General features: G+C 37.6%; 1 protein-coding gene across 1 annotated transcript in view; it reads left to right on the plus strand.

Moving 5' to 3' along the window:
• plekhm3 (pleckstrin homology domain containing M3) overlaps positions 1-20,448 on the plus strand; it is a 32,249-nt gene extending 11,801 nt beyond the window's left edge. Inside the window, exons 5-9 of the mRNA XM_088353336.1 lie at positions 4,406-4,551; positions 6,415-6,608; positions 11,022-11,085; positions 16,819-16,976; positions 18,086-20,448. Of these exons, the coding sequence (XP_088209462.1) occupies positions 4,406-4,551; positions 6,415-6,608; positions 11,022-11,085; positions 16,819-16,976; positions 18,086-18,239 (716 nt within the window). The 3' untranslated portion in view covers positions 18,240-20,448. The remainder of the gene's footprint in view (positions 1-4,405; positions 4,552-6,414; positions 6,609-11,021; positions 11,086-16,818; positions 16,977-18,085) is intronic.
• The last annotated feature ends 406 nt before the right edge of the window (positions 20,449-20,854 follow it).

Consider the following 20,854-nt stretch of genomic DNA (forward strand, 5'->3'; position numbering starts at 1 on the left):
AAAAGATTTAAAAAATTCCCCCAAAATATTTATTCGATAAAGCATTATTTGTCATAACTTTACAATTAAAATCGTATCAACATTTGACTTTAAAATGTATGAACATGTTCAGAATTCCGCATTGGAACATTTTCCAACCCACAATTTATGAAAAAAATCAAGTTAAAAAAAGACCACTTGATATTTTACACGGAAAATATACTTATGCTTCTTCTCTTGTCCTTTTCTCTCTTTTTCTTCTCTCCATTCTCTTTATCAGTCCGTTTTTATTTATTTATTTTATCGTGTCTTTATGTGTACATCTAATTGATGGAAAACATTTATTACGTACAGACATTGCCGAACTGACAAACGGGATACGTTCCGGACGATCGTTCGTAGTTGACTTCGTAAATTGCCTTAGTCCTATATTTTGTATGAAATGTATGTTTAAGGTTTATATAAGTATGTTTGAGGCTTGTATAAGTAACCTGTATTTTCGTGTACTAAAAAATAAATATTTCATAAAATAATATGCTCTATAAAGATAAAGTTAAGTTTAACTTACTTTTGGAAGATGATCTTTAAGAGTTATGTGACTTCCTCCTCCTTGGTAAAGTGCCCGAAAAAAAGCAATCCAACCATTTTCTCAACTGCATCAAGCTTTCTTATTCCACTTTCATTTCGAAAGGAATGGCTCGCCTCTTTTTTACACTTAACACCTCTCACAGCGACACATGCCGGTAGCGGCAGAAAGAAGCACTACAGTACTGTTCTGTACTCTGAAAAAGGTACACAAAATCTAACGGCAATGTCACGATATTTTTCGACATCCCGAAATTTGTTGTCGTATCTTCCGTTTTTCGTAACTCTAATGTCCCTAGGTAGGGGAACGTCTGTATACTTGGAGTTATTGATGCACTTCTCATTTTTCTCCACCGGAGGCGCAAATGATTTTCACTTTTTACTAATCAACTTAACTTGTTTTTCTCTTTCAACCCTTTTCATGTGTTTACTTTGCATTTGCACAACATATACACACATAAATAATTGCATAGCATATTAATCAAACTACTTCACATCTAATTGTACCTTGAGCTCTATTATCACTCATGCAATTTCTTCTTTTGATGGAAGAATTGTATGGCGCCTTACTTGGTGTGTCCAACCATAGCTTTGGAGTTCATTCTACCGGGGACGCAAGCCCCCTCACATTATTTTTTGGTGGTCACCCATCTTGCACTCTGGAGTGTTTTGTTAGTGTGAAAGAAAACACATCAAAGCTCTTTTGCCCGCACACACACAAACGTTGCTCTTCTGAAAGGTGTGCAGGTCCAGACCCGCGGCGGGAAGATGAAAGCTCGGTATCGGCCCTCATGCCGTCTCCCCTCCATCCTGCATTCACCCCTCCACAAGGTCAAAGTGAACCCCTACCTACAACACCCCTCCTCCCCCTTCCTACCACCGCAGCGCTGAGGTACAATCGGTGGACCTTTTGAGCTGCGTTTGAATTCCCATTCATCTTTCTCATCCCTGCAATAAAAGATCAGAGAGGAGCAGCGGAAACTGTTAGAAGCTTCAGGGACAATTAATGGACAAGTAACATTCGCAAAACGGTGGGCATGGTCGAGTGTCTTTCAGAAAATGGGAGTTATATATTTGGTGCACATAAAAATACGTTATTCTGTTCTGTTTGGAATGGATTCAGTTCCGAATCAAAATGTATTTACATAGCAGACCAAAATTCAACTCAAAGTTCTGTATAACACATTCAATGTACAATAAGAAAATAAAAATACACCCTTTCTCCCCACCTAAAAGCCGAGAATGTGCAAAACACACACAAATGTGAGAGAAATAAATGAATAAATAAATACATACAGTAGATATAAAAAGGCATCGACTAAAAACGTGAAGGAGGCTCATCCAAACTGCAGGTTCTTTTATCCCTCCTCTTGTGTTAGGGTCACCACCGACCAGTTTTGATCTTTTAAATGCATACAAAATCCACATACATTTGTTGATTGCATCAATGGTTCTTCACTCTCTTAGGAACGTATATTTCAACAAAATAACATTAAAACAAAAAGTTCTCAGTAATTTATCAAATTTTAAAAGTATTTCCTTCGATGTTTGCCGTATACAGTTCCATAACCACCTGTTCTAAGTGAATTTCTGGAAAGTAGGAACCATATATGGTTGGTTGGTTGGTTGGTTGGTTGTATCCCCTTAACCACATGAGTTGTAGGGGCACCATTTCCTGTGCTGTGTCTTGGGCAAGTACAGCCTTTATCTAATGTCAAAAGTTAAATGCGGAAATCAATGTCATTCACTTAATGAGGTCGCTGATGCTCCCGCCCTGATCATATTGATTGCAAACGGCATGTATATTTTTCGACATCCTGGAAAAAAATGATCGTATCTACCGTTTCGCGTAAGTCGAATGTTTGTAGTAGGAGAGCGTCTGTAATAGTATCTATTATAATGACAATAATTCTCATTGGTGTACACGGTGACAACTGACTTTTTTGAAGGTTGTGTTGTCCATCTTACAAAGTATCTTTGAACCTGATGCTAGAAGGGTTCCACCCCCAAGCAGCAGGATCACCCATAGCTAAGTGTCCTGATCTGTGCATTAAGAAGACAATACATGGGAGCTTGAGCCAGATATCTCCAGTCTTAAAACTCCCTCTTGTCTGCCCTAACTATGAGTTGTGCAAATATGTCTCTTTTGTGTTCTTATTAAAAGTTATCTCTATGTGATGGTTTCTCAATTGATTTAGTTTTTGTTTAGTTTTTCACCATCATTTTCAACATATTTATTCGCCTCATTGTTTTGTTTATAACATGTGAAAGACTCATTTGGATTGCTCCCATAAGCAGCTAAAAAGCATTTCTCAGAGTTGTTTGCGTGTAAAGGCGCTTATAAAGTGACTTCATCTTCTGCAAAGTACATAATTATCCCCAGAGCCTAAAAGAAATCTCGTACTGGCAACACAGAAGTCGGACCGCGAAATAGCGAGGGAAAACGGAGACGCTTACGTTTTTGCTGGTTCACGTGGAAAAAAATTTGGATAAAAAAAGATTGAATAAAAAACAACAACGGGTGCTTCATGTACCAATGAAGAACGTTTCGAGCAGCCAAGATTCAAGCCAATTGGCCCTTCAATTAAAAAACAAAAAACAAAACTAACTTCAAAAATGTACTGGGTTTCAATTTGTTCTCTCTCTGTCTTTTTCTCCCTTTCTATACCTCTTTCTCTATACCTCTTTCTATACCTCTTCCACCCAAAAAAGTTGTGGCACTACTTAGCGGATTGGTTTTGGTCCCCATTAACCGCAAAAACTGAGGGATCTCTGTACTATATTTTCTACATTTACCCCACAGCTTTGTTCCTTCACACCTTTTCTAAAATCTTAAAAATCTCAGACTTCATTTAACACTACCCTATCCTTTTTGACATAACACAGTGTGCTCACGTCCAGGCACGTGGATGTTGTCGCCATCACTTCCTGATGGTTATCTCTCTTTTCTTCTCTCACGCCATCTCTGATGTATGCTGGATATGACACACCTGTGTGTGTGGGTTCTTGCGAGTCGGGCCAAAATAGGATAAAGCAATCAAAACGAACACAGGAAAAGGTCTATTTGCGTCTCAACTGCCGTGTTGTGTCTATGGCTTTTGGCGTGACGGCACGAGACAGCACTTGGGGATGTTTGGGGGTCGGAAGCATTAGCAGATTTCAAAGAACGTTTGACCCGGAAACCAAACATTAAACTAGATATGTTGAGGTCAGTGGTTCTCAAATAGAGGGTAAATAAGAGGTTAAAATAACATTCTTGTTCAAATAAGTCCATTCTTAAAATTATTTCAAAATATTTATGAATATAATTTTGTGTTATGTTATAGGTTCAGGGAAACTACATCAAATGAGTCTAACAAATCAATTTGGTGGAAAAAGTATCCACCCAAATTTGGGTCAAATGCGAACCCTTCCACTACTTAAATTAACACATCACATTAAAACAATATAGAAATAATAATTATCGCATTATTGTGTTTTTATTCTTGAATTATGTCATTATTTCATAGAGCCATTTTAAATATCTGTACTGTGAAAACAAAAATTGGGTCAAAAGTGGACCTATTCACTACTTGTGTAAACCTGTCTTATTAAATGATTTAGAAATGTATATTAATGTCATTATGGTTATATTTTTATTTTGTCATTATTTTAGATCGACTACATCAAATCACACTTAAAAATAATTTAATGTAAAATAATCCAATTCAGCTATAAACTGTCATATTACGTTTTTTTGTCTAACTGAACCGGTCATATCTGAATAAACAAAGCCACTGCTGTGTTTTTTTGTTCAAATTTGGCTTAAGAGGGCATTCCGGTTTCTCTTTATTGTGTACAGGGTGTCAGCGTCCAGTTGGCGCCTCCAGGGGCAAAGCCAAAGTTTGCCACTACAGCGGATTGTATTACTGCCAAAACTGCCACCAGGACAACACTTTCCTCATCCCCGCACGTCTGCTGCACAACTGGGACACCAGCAAGCATAAGGTGACGCAGCGACTAGCTATAGGCCAATGAGTGGGCAAACATATTGAGTTGCGACCCGCATTGAGTTAAACTAATGGTTCTGGGGCGGGGCGTGAGTTTCCGGCAGGGGCAGTGCGGGCACGTTTGACATAGAGGAACTTTTTTTTTTTCTAGCTTTTCCAGAATCAAGTGCAATTGCACCTCCACTACACTAGAGGAGCAGTGTTACTCTTTTGGCAGCTAGTTTTGTTTACATTTGCCCTCCATAATAATACCAATATGATCTAATCACTTTAAAAAAAATTATTGATTGATCAAAGCAGCATAGAAAGGGTTAAATCACATTCTGTCCTGAAGCGCTGACGCATAGGACCAATGTATTGGCAGCGCCTCTCCCCTATTTCACTTGAGATTTGTGTTTTGTTATGGTTTGGTCCTCTTCTTCTCGCTAATGCCAAGCCCAAATCTAGGTCTTTGTGCTGATCGTGACTCCTACATCATTAAACCAGTGAGCGTTGTTGGCGTCAAAGAGTTGGTTTGTCCTGCTTCAAAAAGCTGTATTGCAAAGCCCGGAGTTAAACGGAAAATGTGTATAATTTGACCACGAGGTGTATTGTGTAGTTCAACCCAAAGCCACTGATAAAAAGCACAAGAAAGAATACAAACTATAGAGTCTCAAAGTGACCAAACAGCACATTTTTTTGCCCAGCCTTTTGCCTGTTTTTTATTGTACTCGTAGCAGCAAGATGGTGGACCATTATATCAGCTCCCTCTCGGTGAGGTTATTTAAATCATTTTAAATGACTTTTTTTATCACTAAACACAATTAAAACTAATTCATAGATTATGCTCATTTTTAAGCAGTAACTATGGAAGTGTGCAATAAAAACCAAAAAGTCTTAAAATTGTTTTCTTTTGCATGACATTTGATAAATGTCTTGATAAATCATATAAATACATGATTAAAATTGGACAAAAACAGAAAAATACGTAATTAAAAGAATATTAACCGTGTAATATTAACCATTTTTTTAACCATGTAGTTATTCTAGAAGACCATCAGAGATGAAAATGAATTTTTTGCAAAAAATATTTTATTTTAAGTTTTGTGAGAACATTATTATAATTACTTAAATATGCTAAATCCAGTCCAGCAATCGAACACTCAGCCGAGACACTCCATATCCATTTTGTCTCTGGGTTTCCAATCACTCAAAGAATTCTTCCTCCATTTCTGCGTACTGTCCAAAACATTTTTTTTTCCTCCAGGCATGGTGTATTGCAAAAGTAATTTTACAAACAAAGAACAAAATCCAGCACATTGTGTGCTTGCGTTTGCCGCATTGATTTCTTTGTTTCTGTATAAGCCACGCCCCCTACCCATGCGGTGTCTACCATTCGCTATAAATGACACACAACCAAATATATGCGCGTATAAACTGACCCCTGATTTCACTATTTGGTTTTATAGTTGTAAATCCGGCTTGGGTTCGAGTATTTACGGTGATGAGGTGAAATTCAGCGTCCTTGTACTCTGTTCTCGAGACAGCGCCACTGTTACTATATTTAGTTGTACTATATAAGTAAATATAAACAAAACCACCCATCTTAATCGTTGGGAGAGGCTTAAGAGTTGTATTTTTTGTCGTGAGCGGAAGGTGAACAGTTAGCAATCGGAGGACGTTGTAATTTGCAATCTGAAGTATCTGAGTAACAGAATGTGTAATAACGACAGTTGAGTTACAAAATCTTATTAATGAAGCGTTACAATGCTCGTTACGGAGAAAACTAATTTCGTACTTCGGCCCGTGCACTCTAGTTTGCCCACCCGTCTGCTAGGCTGTCCCACGAAACTAAACAAAATCTCCTCATGTGAGTCACTAGGTGTCCAAGCAGGCCAAGGAGTTCCTGGAGTTTGTGTACGAGGAGCCCCTGCTGGACGTGCAGCAGCTAAACGGGGGTCTGTACGAGCACTGCGAGCCCCTCAGCGCCGTCCTGCGCCTCCGCCAACAGCTACAGTCGCTACGTGCTTACCTGTTTAGCTGTCGTGCCACCGTCGCAGAGGACCTGCGCCGAAGGTATGCCATTTTGTCACCGCGGTAAAAGGAAATGCTCACTTCCTGGCCACGAGTGGACCACCTAACACGCACGCACGTCTGTGTTTACATGTACGAGTGCACAGTTTTGCACCCGTCCAAACACAGCACAATTATTGATGGCCGTGGAGTTAAAACACATAAAGAGCCATTAATCTGCTTTTTTGGGGGATGGTCGGGGTAGGGGCATAGTCATGGGAAACACACAACTTGTTATCTCTGCCTAACACTGGTTTATTTCTAACAAAAAAATGTTGCACTTTTATTGCATAAAAGGGACATTGTGTAATATTTGACCACTAGATGTCACTTTATGGTGTCGTGCAACCAGAAATGAGTGCTACAAGGCATAAAGAACATAAAAAACTACATGGACTCAAAGTGATCAAACCGCACCATTTGTTTTCATTTTTTGTCCAGCCTTTCAGATTTTTGGATTTTTGGGGGATTACTCTTGGCAGCAAGATGGCAGAAAATCATGTCAGTTCCCTGTATTTTTTTTTTATGAATTACATTTTTTACCACTAGGTTGTGCTAAATAAGACACAATGTCCCTTAAAGTCAGTTTACTTAATTAACATTATTTTAAATTCCATTATACCTTCACAACTATTTTTATTGTATTGTTTTATCGACCCTGGGATACAACATTAATTGGTTCTGAAGTAAGGATCGCAAGGTAAAATTGTCATGTGGGATAGAAATCTATGGTAATTAGTTGATGCATTTCAAACCCCGGTACACCAGGTAATAACGTTAAAATCACAAATTAGCATATACAGATTCTCCCCTACTTACGACCATTCGACTTACGTGGAACAAGCATTTTTTTCGGGGTGTCGAAAAATATCTGGACATTGCTGTATGTTAGATTTTGTATTGTGTGCACCTTTTTCCGAGTAGAGGACAGTACTGTAGTGCTTCTTTCGGCCGCTACCAGCATGTGACGCTGTGAGAGGTCACCCAGCATCCACCCTGAAGAAGAAATCGGCTTCCTCTTCCTAGTTCGTGTGTAAACATACAGTGCTATGTGTACTGAATCTCCAGCGCACTCAGAACTTTGACGTTTTTATTTATATCTTGTGCATCCATTCAATATGGTTAATGTAAAGCGTAAAGAAGAGGCGAGCCATTTCTTTTGAAATAAAAGTGGAACAAGAAAGCTCGATGCGGTTGAGAAAATGGTCAGAATGCTTTTTTTTCGGCCACTTTTTACCACGGAGGAGGACTGCTTGAAGCGCATCTTCCAAAAGTAAGTTAAACTCAACTTTATTTATCTTTATAGAGCATAATTTTTTATGAAGTGTTAGTTTTTTTTTTTTTTAGTACAAAACAATTCAGGTTACTTATACAAGCCTTAAACATACATTCCATACAAAATATAGCAGTGAAGCAACTTACAAATTCAATTTACGAACGATCGTCCGGAACGTTCGCAAGTAGGGCAGCGTCTGTAGTAAATACTACTTATATATAATATATGTGTATACTGGGCTGTCACAATTAGGAATTTCTGGAGATGATTAATTGTCACCACAAATAATGACAATTGACAAATATATTGTCCCCCCCTCAAAAAAAAAATCTGCATTATATGCTACTATGAGGATATCAGTCTAATATTACATGTAATGTACACTTTAATAAAGGAGAGCAATTTACTCCTCAAGAAATTGAGCCAAAAAATAATTAATAATTATTCACTTAACATTCTGTTCTTTTTATTAAATCAAATGCAACTGTGCAGGATTTTAGCCTGTGAGGCTTTTGAGGAACAATGCACAAGTGAGGTTACAGGTCCTAAGGATCTTTCCCTCTATTTTTTTAAGTACAAAGTGCGAAATTGAACAAAGTGCAAAAATGAGGAGCACGGATAAGAAAAAAGTACTCTAATTTGAACACACACACTTAAAGTGAATACAGTAGCAGAGCAGATAAAAGTCTTTTCAACACATTAAAAGTGAATGCAGCTAACAGCAGCAGACACGTGACTCTTCAAGTTCTTTTGCTTTGAAAACAAATTCTGATAAACAGTAAAAAGAGGTATGTAACTAAGTCAACACAAAGTTTCTCTCAGAAACTGTAAAAAAAAAATTCACATCTTAGGCTCTGATAACATGACATCAAGTTGAAAACAAACTTGTAAACTAGAAGTTGTTTGCCTGGCTTATCAAACTTGTACAGCATGTCTCTGAACACTGGATTATTGAACCTCAGCATTTCAGTTGCAATGTACCGTGTCACACAATCCGTTAGCGTGCCTCTTGTTTTTATGTTGTGACTTTTGTGTAAGCTCAGGTCAAGTCACATGTATTTGTATAGCCCTTAATCACAAAAATGTCTCAAAGGACTGCACAGGATTACAATTACACCCTCGCCTGATCTTAAACTAACATGCGGGCAAGGAAAAACTCAAAACCTCAGCGTAAGGAAAAAAAAAACCTTGAGAAGGGGCCTCATAAGTGGTAATCCCCCTTCCAGGATGACCAGGGTGGAATAGATTTATCATTGGGTCACATTACACAAAACATAGTGAACATCAATAAAAGAGAACAATAAGTTGAATTTTTTCCAGAAAGTGCATGACAGCAACGACGCCTCAAGCCTGTAAACTAGTCCAAAAAAGAAGGGGGCCAAGTACAGAGCCCTGTGGAACGCCAGTCTGACAGATAGCGTCTAAACCACGAGAGTACGGTTCCTGACATACAGATGCATTCCAGACGGACAAGCATTATGTTGTGGTTGACAGTATCAAAACCAGCTCCACCTTTTTCCAATTGACAAGCCGCAACTCCTAGTTTGTGTGCCAACTCGCTAGGCGAATTGTACCAGGTCAGACTCCAAATGCTGCTTAAGATTAGTTGTGTTAGCTCCTGTCACTGGCACCTAAACCTAAATGCGTTGGAAAATACGGAAGTGGTGCGGGGTTTCAAAACTAAAAGATGTGCCTTCATGATGACCACTTAAGAGTGCGGATGTTGTCTGCTTCGCTCCTTGCCCGGATGTTGGTTTAATATCAGGGGATGGTGTAATTGCAACCTGTGCATTCCTATGAGACATCTTGTGATTAAGGGCTATACAAATAAATGTGACTTGACTTGAATTGTGCGTTGTTACACGTTGATGTCATTTCCATGACATATCACTCAAGGGTGGTCACATAGGGGGGTGGAGAGAAAAATAGACAGTCACCGCGAATGTGAAAAATATTTGTGAATATGAAAACTATATGCAATTAGACCAATATGTCATATTTGCCACAGCCCTCCATATATAAAATGAATACACACGTGTAGAGGAAATTTTAAAATTGCCTTTTGTGTGACATGACTAGAGCTGGACCAGTGGAGTTAATGGGTGTAAGCAAAGGGTGGATTGAAAATGAAACTGATTTTAGATCTTCCACCTATGAGAGTTGTCATGCCCTTACAAGTCTTAGTTGCCTTAATCACCTCATTCTTAATATTTGTCCCAAGCGTCAATTGGTTATGGCCATATTCCTTAGTAAAGGTACCAATTCGTATGCTTTTCATATTTCGTTTCCATCGTTATCAGGTCTTTGCTTCTCTTTCTACTATAAATGCAAATCTTGGGACCCATAGCTAAACAAATTCAAGTTTCTTAGACGAGTTTCTGAATTGAATGAAGAAAGAAGGGAGCATCATGGGTGGGAGCTCAGCCAATAAAATATCATATTCCACAGTGCAACCAAAAACGTTATAAGCTGGGGACACTGTAACCTAGGTATCCTGTATTAGGTTGCAAATGAATGGCTCTCTTAGAGGATGCACTTAAAGCAACAAAGTCTTCAAAGGGTGTGCGGAAGTCTTGAAAACAGTTTGAATTTTGCATCCACCCGCTACTTTGCTCGACCAGCTCAATCACGTCACACCAAAGGACACCCAACGTCAATTTTTCTTAACCTGTATATCCATTTATGTTTTTTAATCATTTGTTACGTCTAATTAGTGCTTATTATAGACTGTGTTGTTTTTATAATGTTATTATCGGGGAATTTGATTGCATCAGCTAATTACAATAGGTTTTTATCCCTGCCATACATCAATTTTACCTTAAGATCTCCACATCAGAATGGATTAGATACCTATCCTGGGGTTTAATGTAAAAAATAAAATAAAAAGTGTTACTTCTTTGTGCCACAATTTGACCTGCAAAACACACTGGTTGCATTTTTTTCTTTTTTCAAATACTGCAGTGACTTTCCACTTCACTTTATTGATTTCCTTTGTCAAGGTGTGTTCACATTTGAAACAAATTCTTTCACAAGTGTCCGTACACAAAAATGTGACCAGCTCACAGAGTCCATGTTTAAACAATGTGACAGAGATGAATGACTCACCCCCACTCTTTTTTTTTTTTTTTTGTCGCCCACAGAATTTTCCCTCGGGAGTATTTGCTGCAGCACATCCATCTCTACTCTATTGCTGACCTGCAGCAGGTACAAACAAGCACATATTTGCCATTCAAATGCTTAAAGAATGCTCATGCGTCCCAATACTTTTGCTCCAATGTAAATAAAAGCTTTCTTTGTAAGGTTATTACGGAGCACGCTAACATTTAGTGCGTGTTTTGTACAAAATGAGGCCAACATGGCCGCGGTGAAGTGGAGGTAAATTGGCATGGGGGGGTCTAAGGGGGTCAGGTTTAGGGGGAGTTAGAGGAAAAGGCTCCACAAATGAGTGAAAAGTTCTTTTGTGGGTGATTATGTTGCACCCTGCCCCTCTTTTCTTTTCCTTTTTTTAACGGGGTAGGGGTTGGTGGGTTGTTCGCCTCGCTCGCCCGCTCTCACAGAGAAAAAAAAGAGCCCCCCCAGACCTTCTATTTTCTCCCCCATTTGCCCCAACCTCCTCGGCTCCCACATTGTGTGGCTCTGCTCAGCTTATTGCTCGCATTGAGAAGCAACAGGCGGGAAAACAAAGTGTGACACGGACACACGCACAGACCGGCCTGCACACACATACATGTCAGTTAGCATGTTAGCATGTTAGCGCATCTTTGGTCATCAATGTTGTTTGGAGGATGCTCTTCTGTGGATGCTTACTGGCCAGAGAAGGAAGAAGAAATTACAGTATTACTTCTACTAATTGATTTAATATGTTCCAGCTGTGACGCTTTCTAATGGAACCGTTGTAAATCGAAACTCATTTTCCCATTGAAATGTATGGAAACGGGGTGAATCCGTTCCAATGTCATCAAATGCAGCCAGACCCCCATTAAATCAACTGTCTTGGAGGTACAGTAATGTTAAGTCAATGTTCATAAATATACTACATAGTATAAAGGAAATAAGGCTGAAGTAATCCAAAAGATGAAGCCACTGTACAGTAGAAAGCTTTATTGACGAAGTCAACCAAATAAAAATGTCAAAAGTCAGTGTAAATGTAATCCACTTGGCACGCTTTTCCACTCACTCTGTCGCTGGATGCATAAAATAGCAATCCAGGGATTGTTGTGTCCGTCCGGAACGCGGAATGTATTTCAAATGTTTCAAACAGTTTTCATCGAACGAGACACGGGCAGTTAGATGGATCAATGAAACATTTTTTAATGTATTATTATTAGATTGGTCTATTTACTTGTAGAAATATTTAAAAAATTACATTAAAAGTTATTAATTTATTTGAAAATGTAGTAAAAAAACAAACAAACAAATGTACGTCCTGTATTTTGAGTGTAACAGATGTGTAATATTTTTTTTTCACTTTAATATTAAACAAATATGTTAAGTATCACAATTATTAAAATCAAATTATTTCAGTTGTGAATATTCATATTTTTTCCCTTTTTTTATAGTTTCGCACAATGTTATGTCAAACCCAGCATTTTATATTTAAGATATATTTAAACAATTTTTTAAAATTAGAAATTAAATAACCTTGACATTAATTATAAAGATTTAAAACTGCTTCTAATATTTCAAACTGTATGTATATATATATATATATATATATATATATATATATATATATATATATATATATGTATGTGTGTGTGTGTGTGTGTATGTATATGTGTGTGTTCTTTTACTTCTTTGTTTTTTATCTTTTTCTTAGCACAATGTTATGTCATATTAATCATTTATATTTAAATTGTATCTATTTTTTACTTAAGTTACAAATACAATTGTTAAATATTCTACAATTATTCGAAGCGCTCATGTTTTATTCGCATTATATATTATATTATTAAATTGTGTATTTTTTAATTATACTATTTTTTACATTTGTAATGATTATGATACTTATAATTTCTATTTAAAATGAAATAATAAACTCGTGCAATGTTAGATATTAAGTTAGTAGTAGTATTCGATGAAGATTATGAAACCTTTTATTTGAAATTCCACACTAATACTGTCTTTTTTTTTTAATAAACATGTTTTTCATATGAACACATGGCACGTTATCATCATTTCTTTTTCAAGCATACATTTTCTATGACATTTGTATTTTTTTACCTATATATTCGTCGACATTTGGTGTGTGTCAAGGTCAGGCTGGCTGCTGTTTAACGTCTGTTTTAACGGATTAGAAGGCTGCACAAAGACTCTGCATGCAGTAAAGAGGACAACCCTTAACCTTGTTTTTTTTTTAACCCAACCCAGAATGCAGGTCGGTATCAAATCCTACAAGCGGAGCTTAGCGGGTGTGTACTATTCAGAAACGACAAAGGTTAATGTTTTTATGACTGCGTAGGGCTCAACGACGTAACGGCACTCGGCCAGGAAAAAAAAACAGGTCTTTGAATACATCACGGTTTCACTGGATAAACATTCTGCAGAATTAGATTTAATAGATTTGTAAGAAGCTGTGGCGGACCATGCGGTTTATACCTACGCCTTGTCTTGATATTTTTTCCCTTCCAGCTTTTTTCCAATTTTTTTTACTCTTTTACTTTTTTTTTAAAGAAATTTTTATTCTTTTGTTTATTATTTGCTTTTCCCCTAATTTCAAGACATTACTATTTTGAATCAATCCAACGTTCAATAACTATTTTATGACTATAAAACATTAATCAGCCACACCACCTCTGACACATGAAGGAAGTGTCAAAACTAATGGTGAGCAGTTGGGGAGATCATGTTGGTGAACAAGCCGCCCCCAAAAATTGATTAGTCCAAAAATTGGGGTTGAGTTTCAAATTTGCTTAATGGTTTAAAAGTAGGGTTTAAAATGGAAAATTGTTTCAAAGAAGGCTTCAGAAAAGAGTTAAAGGTAAGATTTAAACATGGTTATGGTTCCAAATCAAAGTTGTGCTTCAAAGAAGTTCCAATTAAGCTTAATTTACATGTTCAGGATTTAACCTACTTTTTTGCTCTAAATCAACCCAGAGTTTGAATTTTAAATCCAGTTTAGGTTTTCAAAGAACGGTCAGGTTTCAGCTGTGGATTCTCATCTTAGTTTGCAGGTTTTCGGGACGTGGTTTGGGTTTGAGTCCTTTAAAAGGATTATAAAAGACCATCATTATTATTTTTCAATTGGGTACAGAACGTGTAGTGTTCCTCCTCACAATCATGCAGATATGTTCCGTAATATTGCATCCGCCATGGAACCCGAGAAATTCATTTTCACGGTACACAGTTTGACCTCATATCACCTTGTGCTGTGACATCACTGGATGAGTACGAAAAGTAGTAGAAATTGGAACTTTGCTTATCGTGTCGCTGGGGAATTTTTGACTATTATGTCTGAGTTGATCATCAAAATAGTAAGTTCACCTGCTGTTGTGTACAGCGTGCGTTCCTTTTTTGACTTCGCCTCATTTTAGGTATGTGATTGTGACTTTTCATCTCATGTTTTTCGCCGCTTGTTTTGCAATTAATATAATATTGTCCAGATAGCTCCCTATTAGCATGCGGGCTCCCAACGGCTTCTATTTTTTGAGGTCTAGTAGAGCTGGCCAGCCTGCTGTAATCATAGTTTTCTTCTCCCAGCTGGGTTCATGGTTTTTCCTGACGTGGCTCACGGTTATCCTGGCTGCTTACTGCATGTTTTTCGGCCAGGAGGCCTTCTGTTTATTTTCTGCTGATCCGTCCCGTTTCGTCCTCTATGGCAGCCGGGTAGCCTGTTTTAGCTTGTTTAGCCCGTGTTAGCTCTGTGTGTGTTGTTTTTGCATGTTCGCCTCATTTTTGCCGTTCGCCATTTGTTGCACCATTGATTATCTCTGTAAATAATTGGAGTATACCAATGACATATACATGGATAGTAAACATGAGTGTTTTCTCACATTTGGTATGTATTAGAATTTGGGAATCCCTTCAAGCCAAAAGTTATTGTTGTAGTGCATTAGCATCGGGAAAGCGTCCTCCACTCCCGGCTTTACTTGCGCCCTAATTAGAGACGAGGTGTTCATTAGGGAGCCTGTCAGCACGCATCAAAACGCCCATTCGTCAATGAGAGAGGAAAGGGGGACACTGGGGGAGGCAGGGAGACCACGGCGTCACCAACCCAAACCTTCATCAACAGCAATTTCGAACACATGGCGGTTAGGGTTTCAAATCTTTTTAGATTTGTTAAATAAAAGGGTTCTGAGTTCTAATAAAGGTTAGGGTTCCAAGGTGAAACTTTTGCGTGTGAATTTTAGCTTGATTGAAGTTTTTTTGTTTGGAATTGTTATGGTTTCCGTTTACGCTCAGGTTTGAAATAATATTTGCATTTCAGAAAAGTCGAGGCTCTAGTTTAGAGTTGTAGAATGGTTTTGAGATGTTAATTTAAGTAGACTCCATAAATAGGGTTTATTCTCAGCTTTTAAGATAAGGTTTTCAGTGTTCAAGTCACTTGGTTAAGGATTCAAGACAGGCCGGGATAGGGTTGAGTTTGGAATTTGGCTTCATGTTCATATTGTGAAACAAATTACAACGTAGGGTTAGGGTTTCAAGCTGAAAGTTTGTGTTATTTTTTTGCATGTACATTTTGGATTGATTATGGTTTCAAAAAGATTTTGATTTGTAATTTGGATGCAGTTTACAGTCAGGTTAGATATTAAGGTGTGAATTGTTGCATTTTAAGAAAGTTAAGGCTCTAATTTAGAGTAACAGAACGGATCTAAGATAAAAATTTGTAAACTGATTTGATTACTTTGTTAGGGTTAATGTTCGGGTTTTAAGATAAGTTTTTCAGTTGTTTTTTTTTCAAGTCATCTTGAAAGACAGCCTGGGTAAAAATAAACTTAAGGTTTAGTGGTTGAAAAAGGGCTTTATGCTCATATTTCAAGATAAGGAAAAAGGGTTGAGGTTTCAAAATAGGATTTTAATAGATGTACGGTTTTAAAGATAATGCACAAAAATAGTGCTTAAGGTGTGGAAATGAGGGTACGGCTCTCTACTTAAACATTTTGGTTCCTTCACCCCACACCCCACACCAGGCTGGGATAGATGAATATTATAGGGTTTCAAGGCTGGAATAAGGCTTTACATTCATTTTCTAAAAGGAGCTTACAGCATAGTATTGGGGTTCTAAATAATCCTGAGGGTTTAAAAGCAGGGTTTATAAGATTTATAATTTCATAGTAGGGTGAAAAAAAATAAGTTTTGGAGTTGGTGTAAATGTTCGGGTAGGGCTTTCGATGCATGGTTTATGTCTTGAATGTGCTTCCTCAACCCCATTCTCAGCTGGGATAGTTAAACATTATAAGTTCCAGTGTGTTTGAGCGTAAGACTCTTGACGTATGGTTTAAGTCTGATTTGGTCTATTGACCCCACTCCCCACGCCGAGTTGGGATAGGGTTTTAAGCCCGTAATAAGGCTTAAGGTTCATATCCTAAAATCATATTACAACATAGGGTTAGGGGTTTAAATAACACTTAGGGTTTCCAAGTAGGGTTTCAACAGATTTATGGTTTCAAAGTAGGATAAATAATTAGTGTTTTAAGTTGATGTTAAAAATGAGGGTAAGGCTTTTGATGTACAGTTTACGTTTTGTATGCACTTCCTTGACCCAATTCAACACTGGGCTGGTAGGGTTTCAAGTCTGGACTAGGGCTTCATGTTCAGATTCCAAAACAAAATTACAACACAGGGTTAGGGCTTCCAGGTATGTTTTTATCAGAATTACATTTTCTAAGTAAGGTGGAAAATCAGCATCTGAAGTTGAAAATAAGGGTAAGGCTTTCGACATGTGGTTTATGTCTTATGTTTTCTGGACCCCACTCCCTGCTTCCCCCCCCCCTGCAGGTAATTGATGGCCATTTGGCGCCGTTCCTGTCCAAAGTCATCAAGTTTGCCAGCACTCACGTGTTGAGTTGTACTTTGTGCCGACAAAAAGGTTTCATCTGCGAATTGTGCCACAGCGGACACGTCATCTACCCTTTTCAGGACAGCGCCACCCGCAGGTCAGTACTTCAGTCATGACTATAGAGATGTGGGTTTTTTTTCACCTTCTTTGATCCAGCCTGTTGGATTTAATCCGTCTCACCAAACTTTTCTGAGTATGTCAACAAAAGAAGTGAATCCGTAGGTAATTTCTATCAAAAGTTGTGATTTTTTTTTTTTTTTCAAATAAATGCTCTATCAGCGAAAGAGCAGTAAATGTGTAAAAGAGCTCCCGCTTGATTTGGTAAAGCGCGGTTTGTTGGTTCAGGTGTAAAACTGCATTCACTTTAATGTTAAAATAATCCAGTTAACACATTCAATGAGTTTTAATCAGTACAGTACATTAAGATTTGTTTTGAGAAGATAGATAGATAGTGGCAGCAACTAGGAATGGGAATATACTTTATTCATCCCCGGAGGGAAATTCACACTTCCAGCAGTATCCTTGTGTTGAAAATACAATAATAATAAAATAAAATAAATGGAATACATAAATACCCAATGTAACGTGTTGATATACAGTATTTAAATAGTGCTACATAAAATACACACTTTAATAAAAATAGGGTAATATGCAAATGCGGGGGTGGGGTTTAATGTGGGCTTTTACTCCCCCGGGTGGAGTAAAAGAGCCTCATGGCATGAAGAAGAAATGAGAATGTTTTTGTCTCACTCCTGCGTATATGTTAATACCAATTTGTTTAATATAGACTGTTGGGCTAGTTGAGTGAGATTGACAGCTACAAATAAGTGTCTTAATTGCAGCATAACGTGTTACTTTTCCGTACTAGACATTTTCCCGCTGATTCAGCTAAGATAACGATCTTACTCCATAGGGAGAGTGGTAATCTTATTCCATTCATGCATGTCACTAATTAGATGACAGGGCATTTGGCTAACAAAGGGAATCATAGGGGTTTACACGTGCTTCATTAAATATCTTCACTTTGACATTCAGAGCACTTGGCAGAAATCACATCACGTCTTCACCCGCTGCGTGCCCTCATGATGCTTTGTTTTGATCAAACCGTTGGATTCCTTGGTCCACTTAAGTTCTAAGCCAGCCGCGAGCCTTAGTTCCCCCAGCCCTGTTCTACACAATTGACCTGGCATTTGTTTTTTTCTTCAGGTGCACGGGCTGCGACGCCGTATTTCACGCCGAGTGCCGTCAAAAGTGGCAGCCGTGCCCACGTTGCGTCCGCCGCGAACTCCACCACGCCAAGCGCCCGTCATCCTTCTGGTCGCCCGACGACGACCATGACCTGCCCTACCAGGACACCTGAGACACGCCCCAAGAAAGAGAGACACGCCCACTAAACGAGACAATGCAGGGGCAACTCTTGCGACGCTTCGGGGAACATAAATATTGCACAACTTCTTTGTACTGCTTCACAAAATTGTGGCAGCTGCGTTTTTAACATGTGAAATCATGCTAACTATCTTAATAATCGCTCAGTCATGTTGTGGAAAGTCTGGGGTATTGTTAAAAAATTTAGTTTTTTGCCAAACAGCGCCCCCTAGTTTTTCAAGAGGATGTTGCCAACTCGTTTTATTACTGCAACAGTGAGTTCTACGTAAGACAAATATGCTAGACAAACTATGACTTGTGATGTGAGACAATCGAGTGAGCTGGTTAAGTGTTTCTAGGTCGAACCAATGAATTAGCTGCTAGCTAGTTAGCCTTTTATTGTTTATTATAATCAGAATTTGCATAACTTACTCGACTTTTACTTAAATTTAAGCGTTAACTACAACTTAGCTTAGGATAAATATGGCGGGTGAATTTTAAACTTGTGTAGAACACAAATAAAATCAAAAACAATTTGAACATCAATGACAAGCACATGTTAACGGATAAGTTAGCATTTGTCATTGACAACAATTATCTGTTGTTAAAACAAGCAAAATTATAACGTTGATGACAATTACGTGTTAGCAGACTGCTTATTTTTTGACATTGATGACAATTACACATTAAAAGACAAGCTAACTTGACATTGATGACAATTACATGTTAGCGGAGAAGCTAACTTGTCTGTTAACATGTAATTGACATCAATCTAACTTGACATTGATGGTTCTTACCTATTAGCGAACAAGCTAAAGTTTGACATTTATGACTAGCATCTGTTAAGGGACAAGTTAGTATTTGTTGTTGACAACAAGCTTTTTAGCAAACAAGCGGACATTTGAAAACGAAAACAAGCATTTGATACCAAACAAGCTAACATTTGACATCTACAAAAAGCCGTTTTTTAGCAAACAAACTAACTTTTGACATTGATAACAGGCACATGTTAGCAGACTGCTGGAGAACGACCTGTTTTTTTAATATTGACTAACAAGCTAACATGTGATATCAACAAGACTTTGTTAGCAGACAAGCTATCGTTTGAAATAAACTACAAGCATCTGTTTGTGAACATGCGTACTTTTGACATTCATGACAATCATCTGTTAGCAAACAAGCTAATTTCAAATTGAGGACAATCACATTAGCAAACGAGGTTGCATTTGTCATTGGCAAAGAGCATATGTTAGTTGACACAAACGACAAGATTACAATAACATAGCGAACATGCTAACTTTATACATTGATGACAAAGTCATGTTAGCTGACGAGCATTCTTTCCGCATTCATAACTAGAGTCTGTTATCGAACAAGCTAACTTTTGATATTGATGACAAGCACATGTTAGCATAAAACGTAACACAGATTGTATTGCAATAGTTCCTCTTTCCTATTAGCCAATTATTTAGCTGCTCACTTGTTAAATTAAATTAAATGTTATTCTATTCCAAGTCATAGTTTGTTAAAACGGTATAATTTTACTTTCAAAATTTAACCAAAACAAATCGTGACACGTAGTACAATTAAACATATTAAATGTAGCTATTAAAAATAAAGAATAGAAACTAGTTTTGCAGTGTGATGTCTTGATGTCGGATATAACCAAATTGTATACGATAAAGATCCTTATTCAGAACTTAATCTAAGTAGCGCTGTTAGCGGTTAGCATATGTTAGCTCGAGTTTTGCCTCTGGACACCATTTTCATTGTCAGAAATGACCAAATTTTAAGTGACAAAATTAACAAAGAATTGTTACTAGGAACAGAATTAAATTAGCGCCGTTAGCATCTCCTATCTAGAGTGTGGCTTATTTTTGAACCCATGTTAAAATTATGTCAGTATTTGAGCCATAAAATACAAACAGGCTTTTCTTTTTATTTGTGTCACCGTTCAGGGAGTAAATAAATTGTACTTATTCTGAAATATTTATGTATTTTCATTTGTTTTAAGTTATTTTTTGCTGTCCAAAAGAGGAAAAAGACTGACTACTCCTGTATTTTTGTCTTATTTATATTCCCAACAAATGTGTGTTCCAAAATTGTTTCATGATGCACTTTATTTTGAAATTGCACTATTAATCTTGTTTGTTTTTTTTGCTTTGTTCAGATTTTTTGATGGCCAATAAAAAAATCTTAGAGAATTTTGTTGGTCTAGTCCTGGGATGCTAGCATGTCACTTAGCATTAGGGCAGCTAGCAGATCCGCATGACTCTTGTCGAATGGCAGTGAAGCGGGAACGCTAACAGTAAAATAGGACATTTTTTATTTTTTAGTATTTAGCAAAACAGATATTTTCCCATGCGGATTTAGCGTGACAAAACATGCTAGCCCATCACTCAGTATGTGGGCAACTAGCAAGCCAGCATGGGCTCTCGTTTAATAGCGTAAAGCTTGAGCGCTAACAGTTTTTTATAACATTTTGTTATTATAATTTAGCAAAATAGAGCATTTTGCGTAATTGAAACTTAACAACTTCGTCCCAAGTGAAAAAAACGTGACAAAACATTCTAACACTTCACTTTACACACCGTAGGCACGTGTCGCCTC

The sequence above is a fragment of the Urocampus carinirostris genome, chromosome 14 (genome assembly GCF_059441175.1).
Source record: "Urocampus carinirostris isolate Australia breed hairy pipefish chromosome 14, RoL_Ucar_1.0, whole genome shotgun sequence".
In the NCBI taxonomy this organism is placed as follows: Eukaryota; Metazoa; Chordata; class Actinopteri; order Syngnathiformes; family Syngnathidae; genus Urocampus; species Urocampus carinirostris.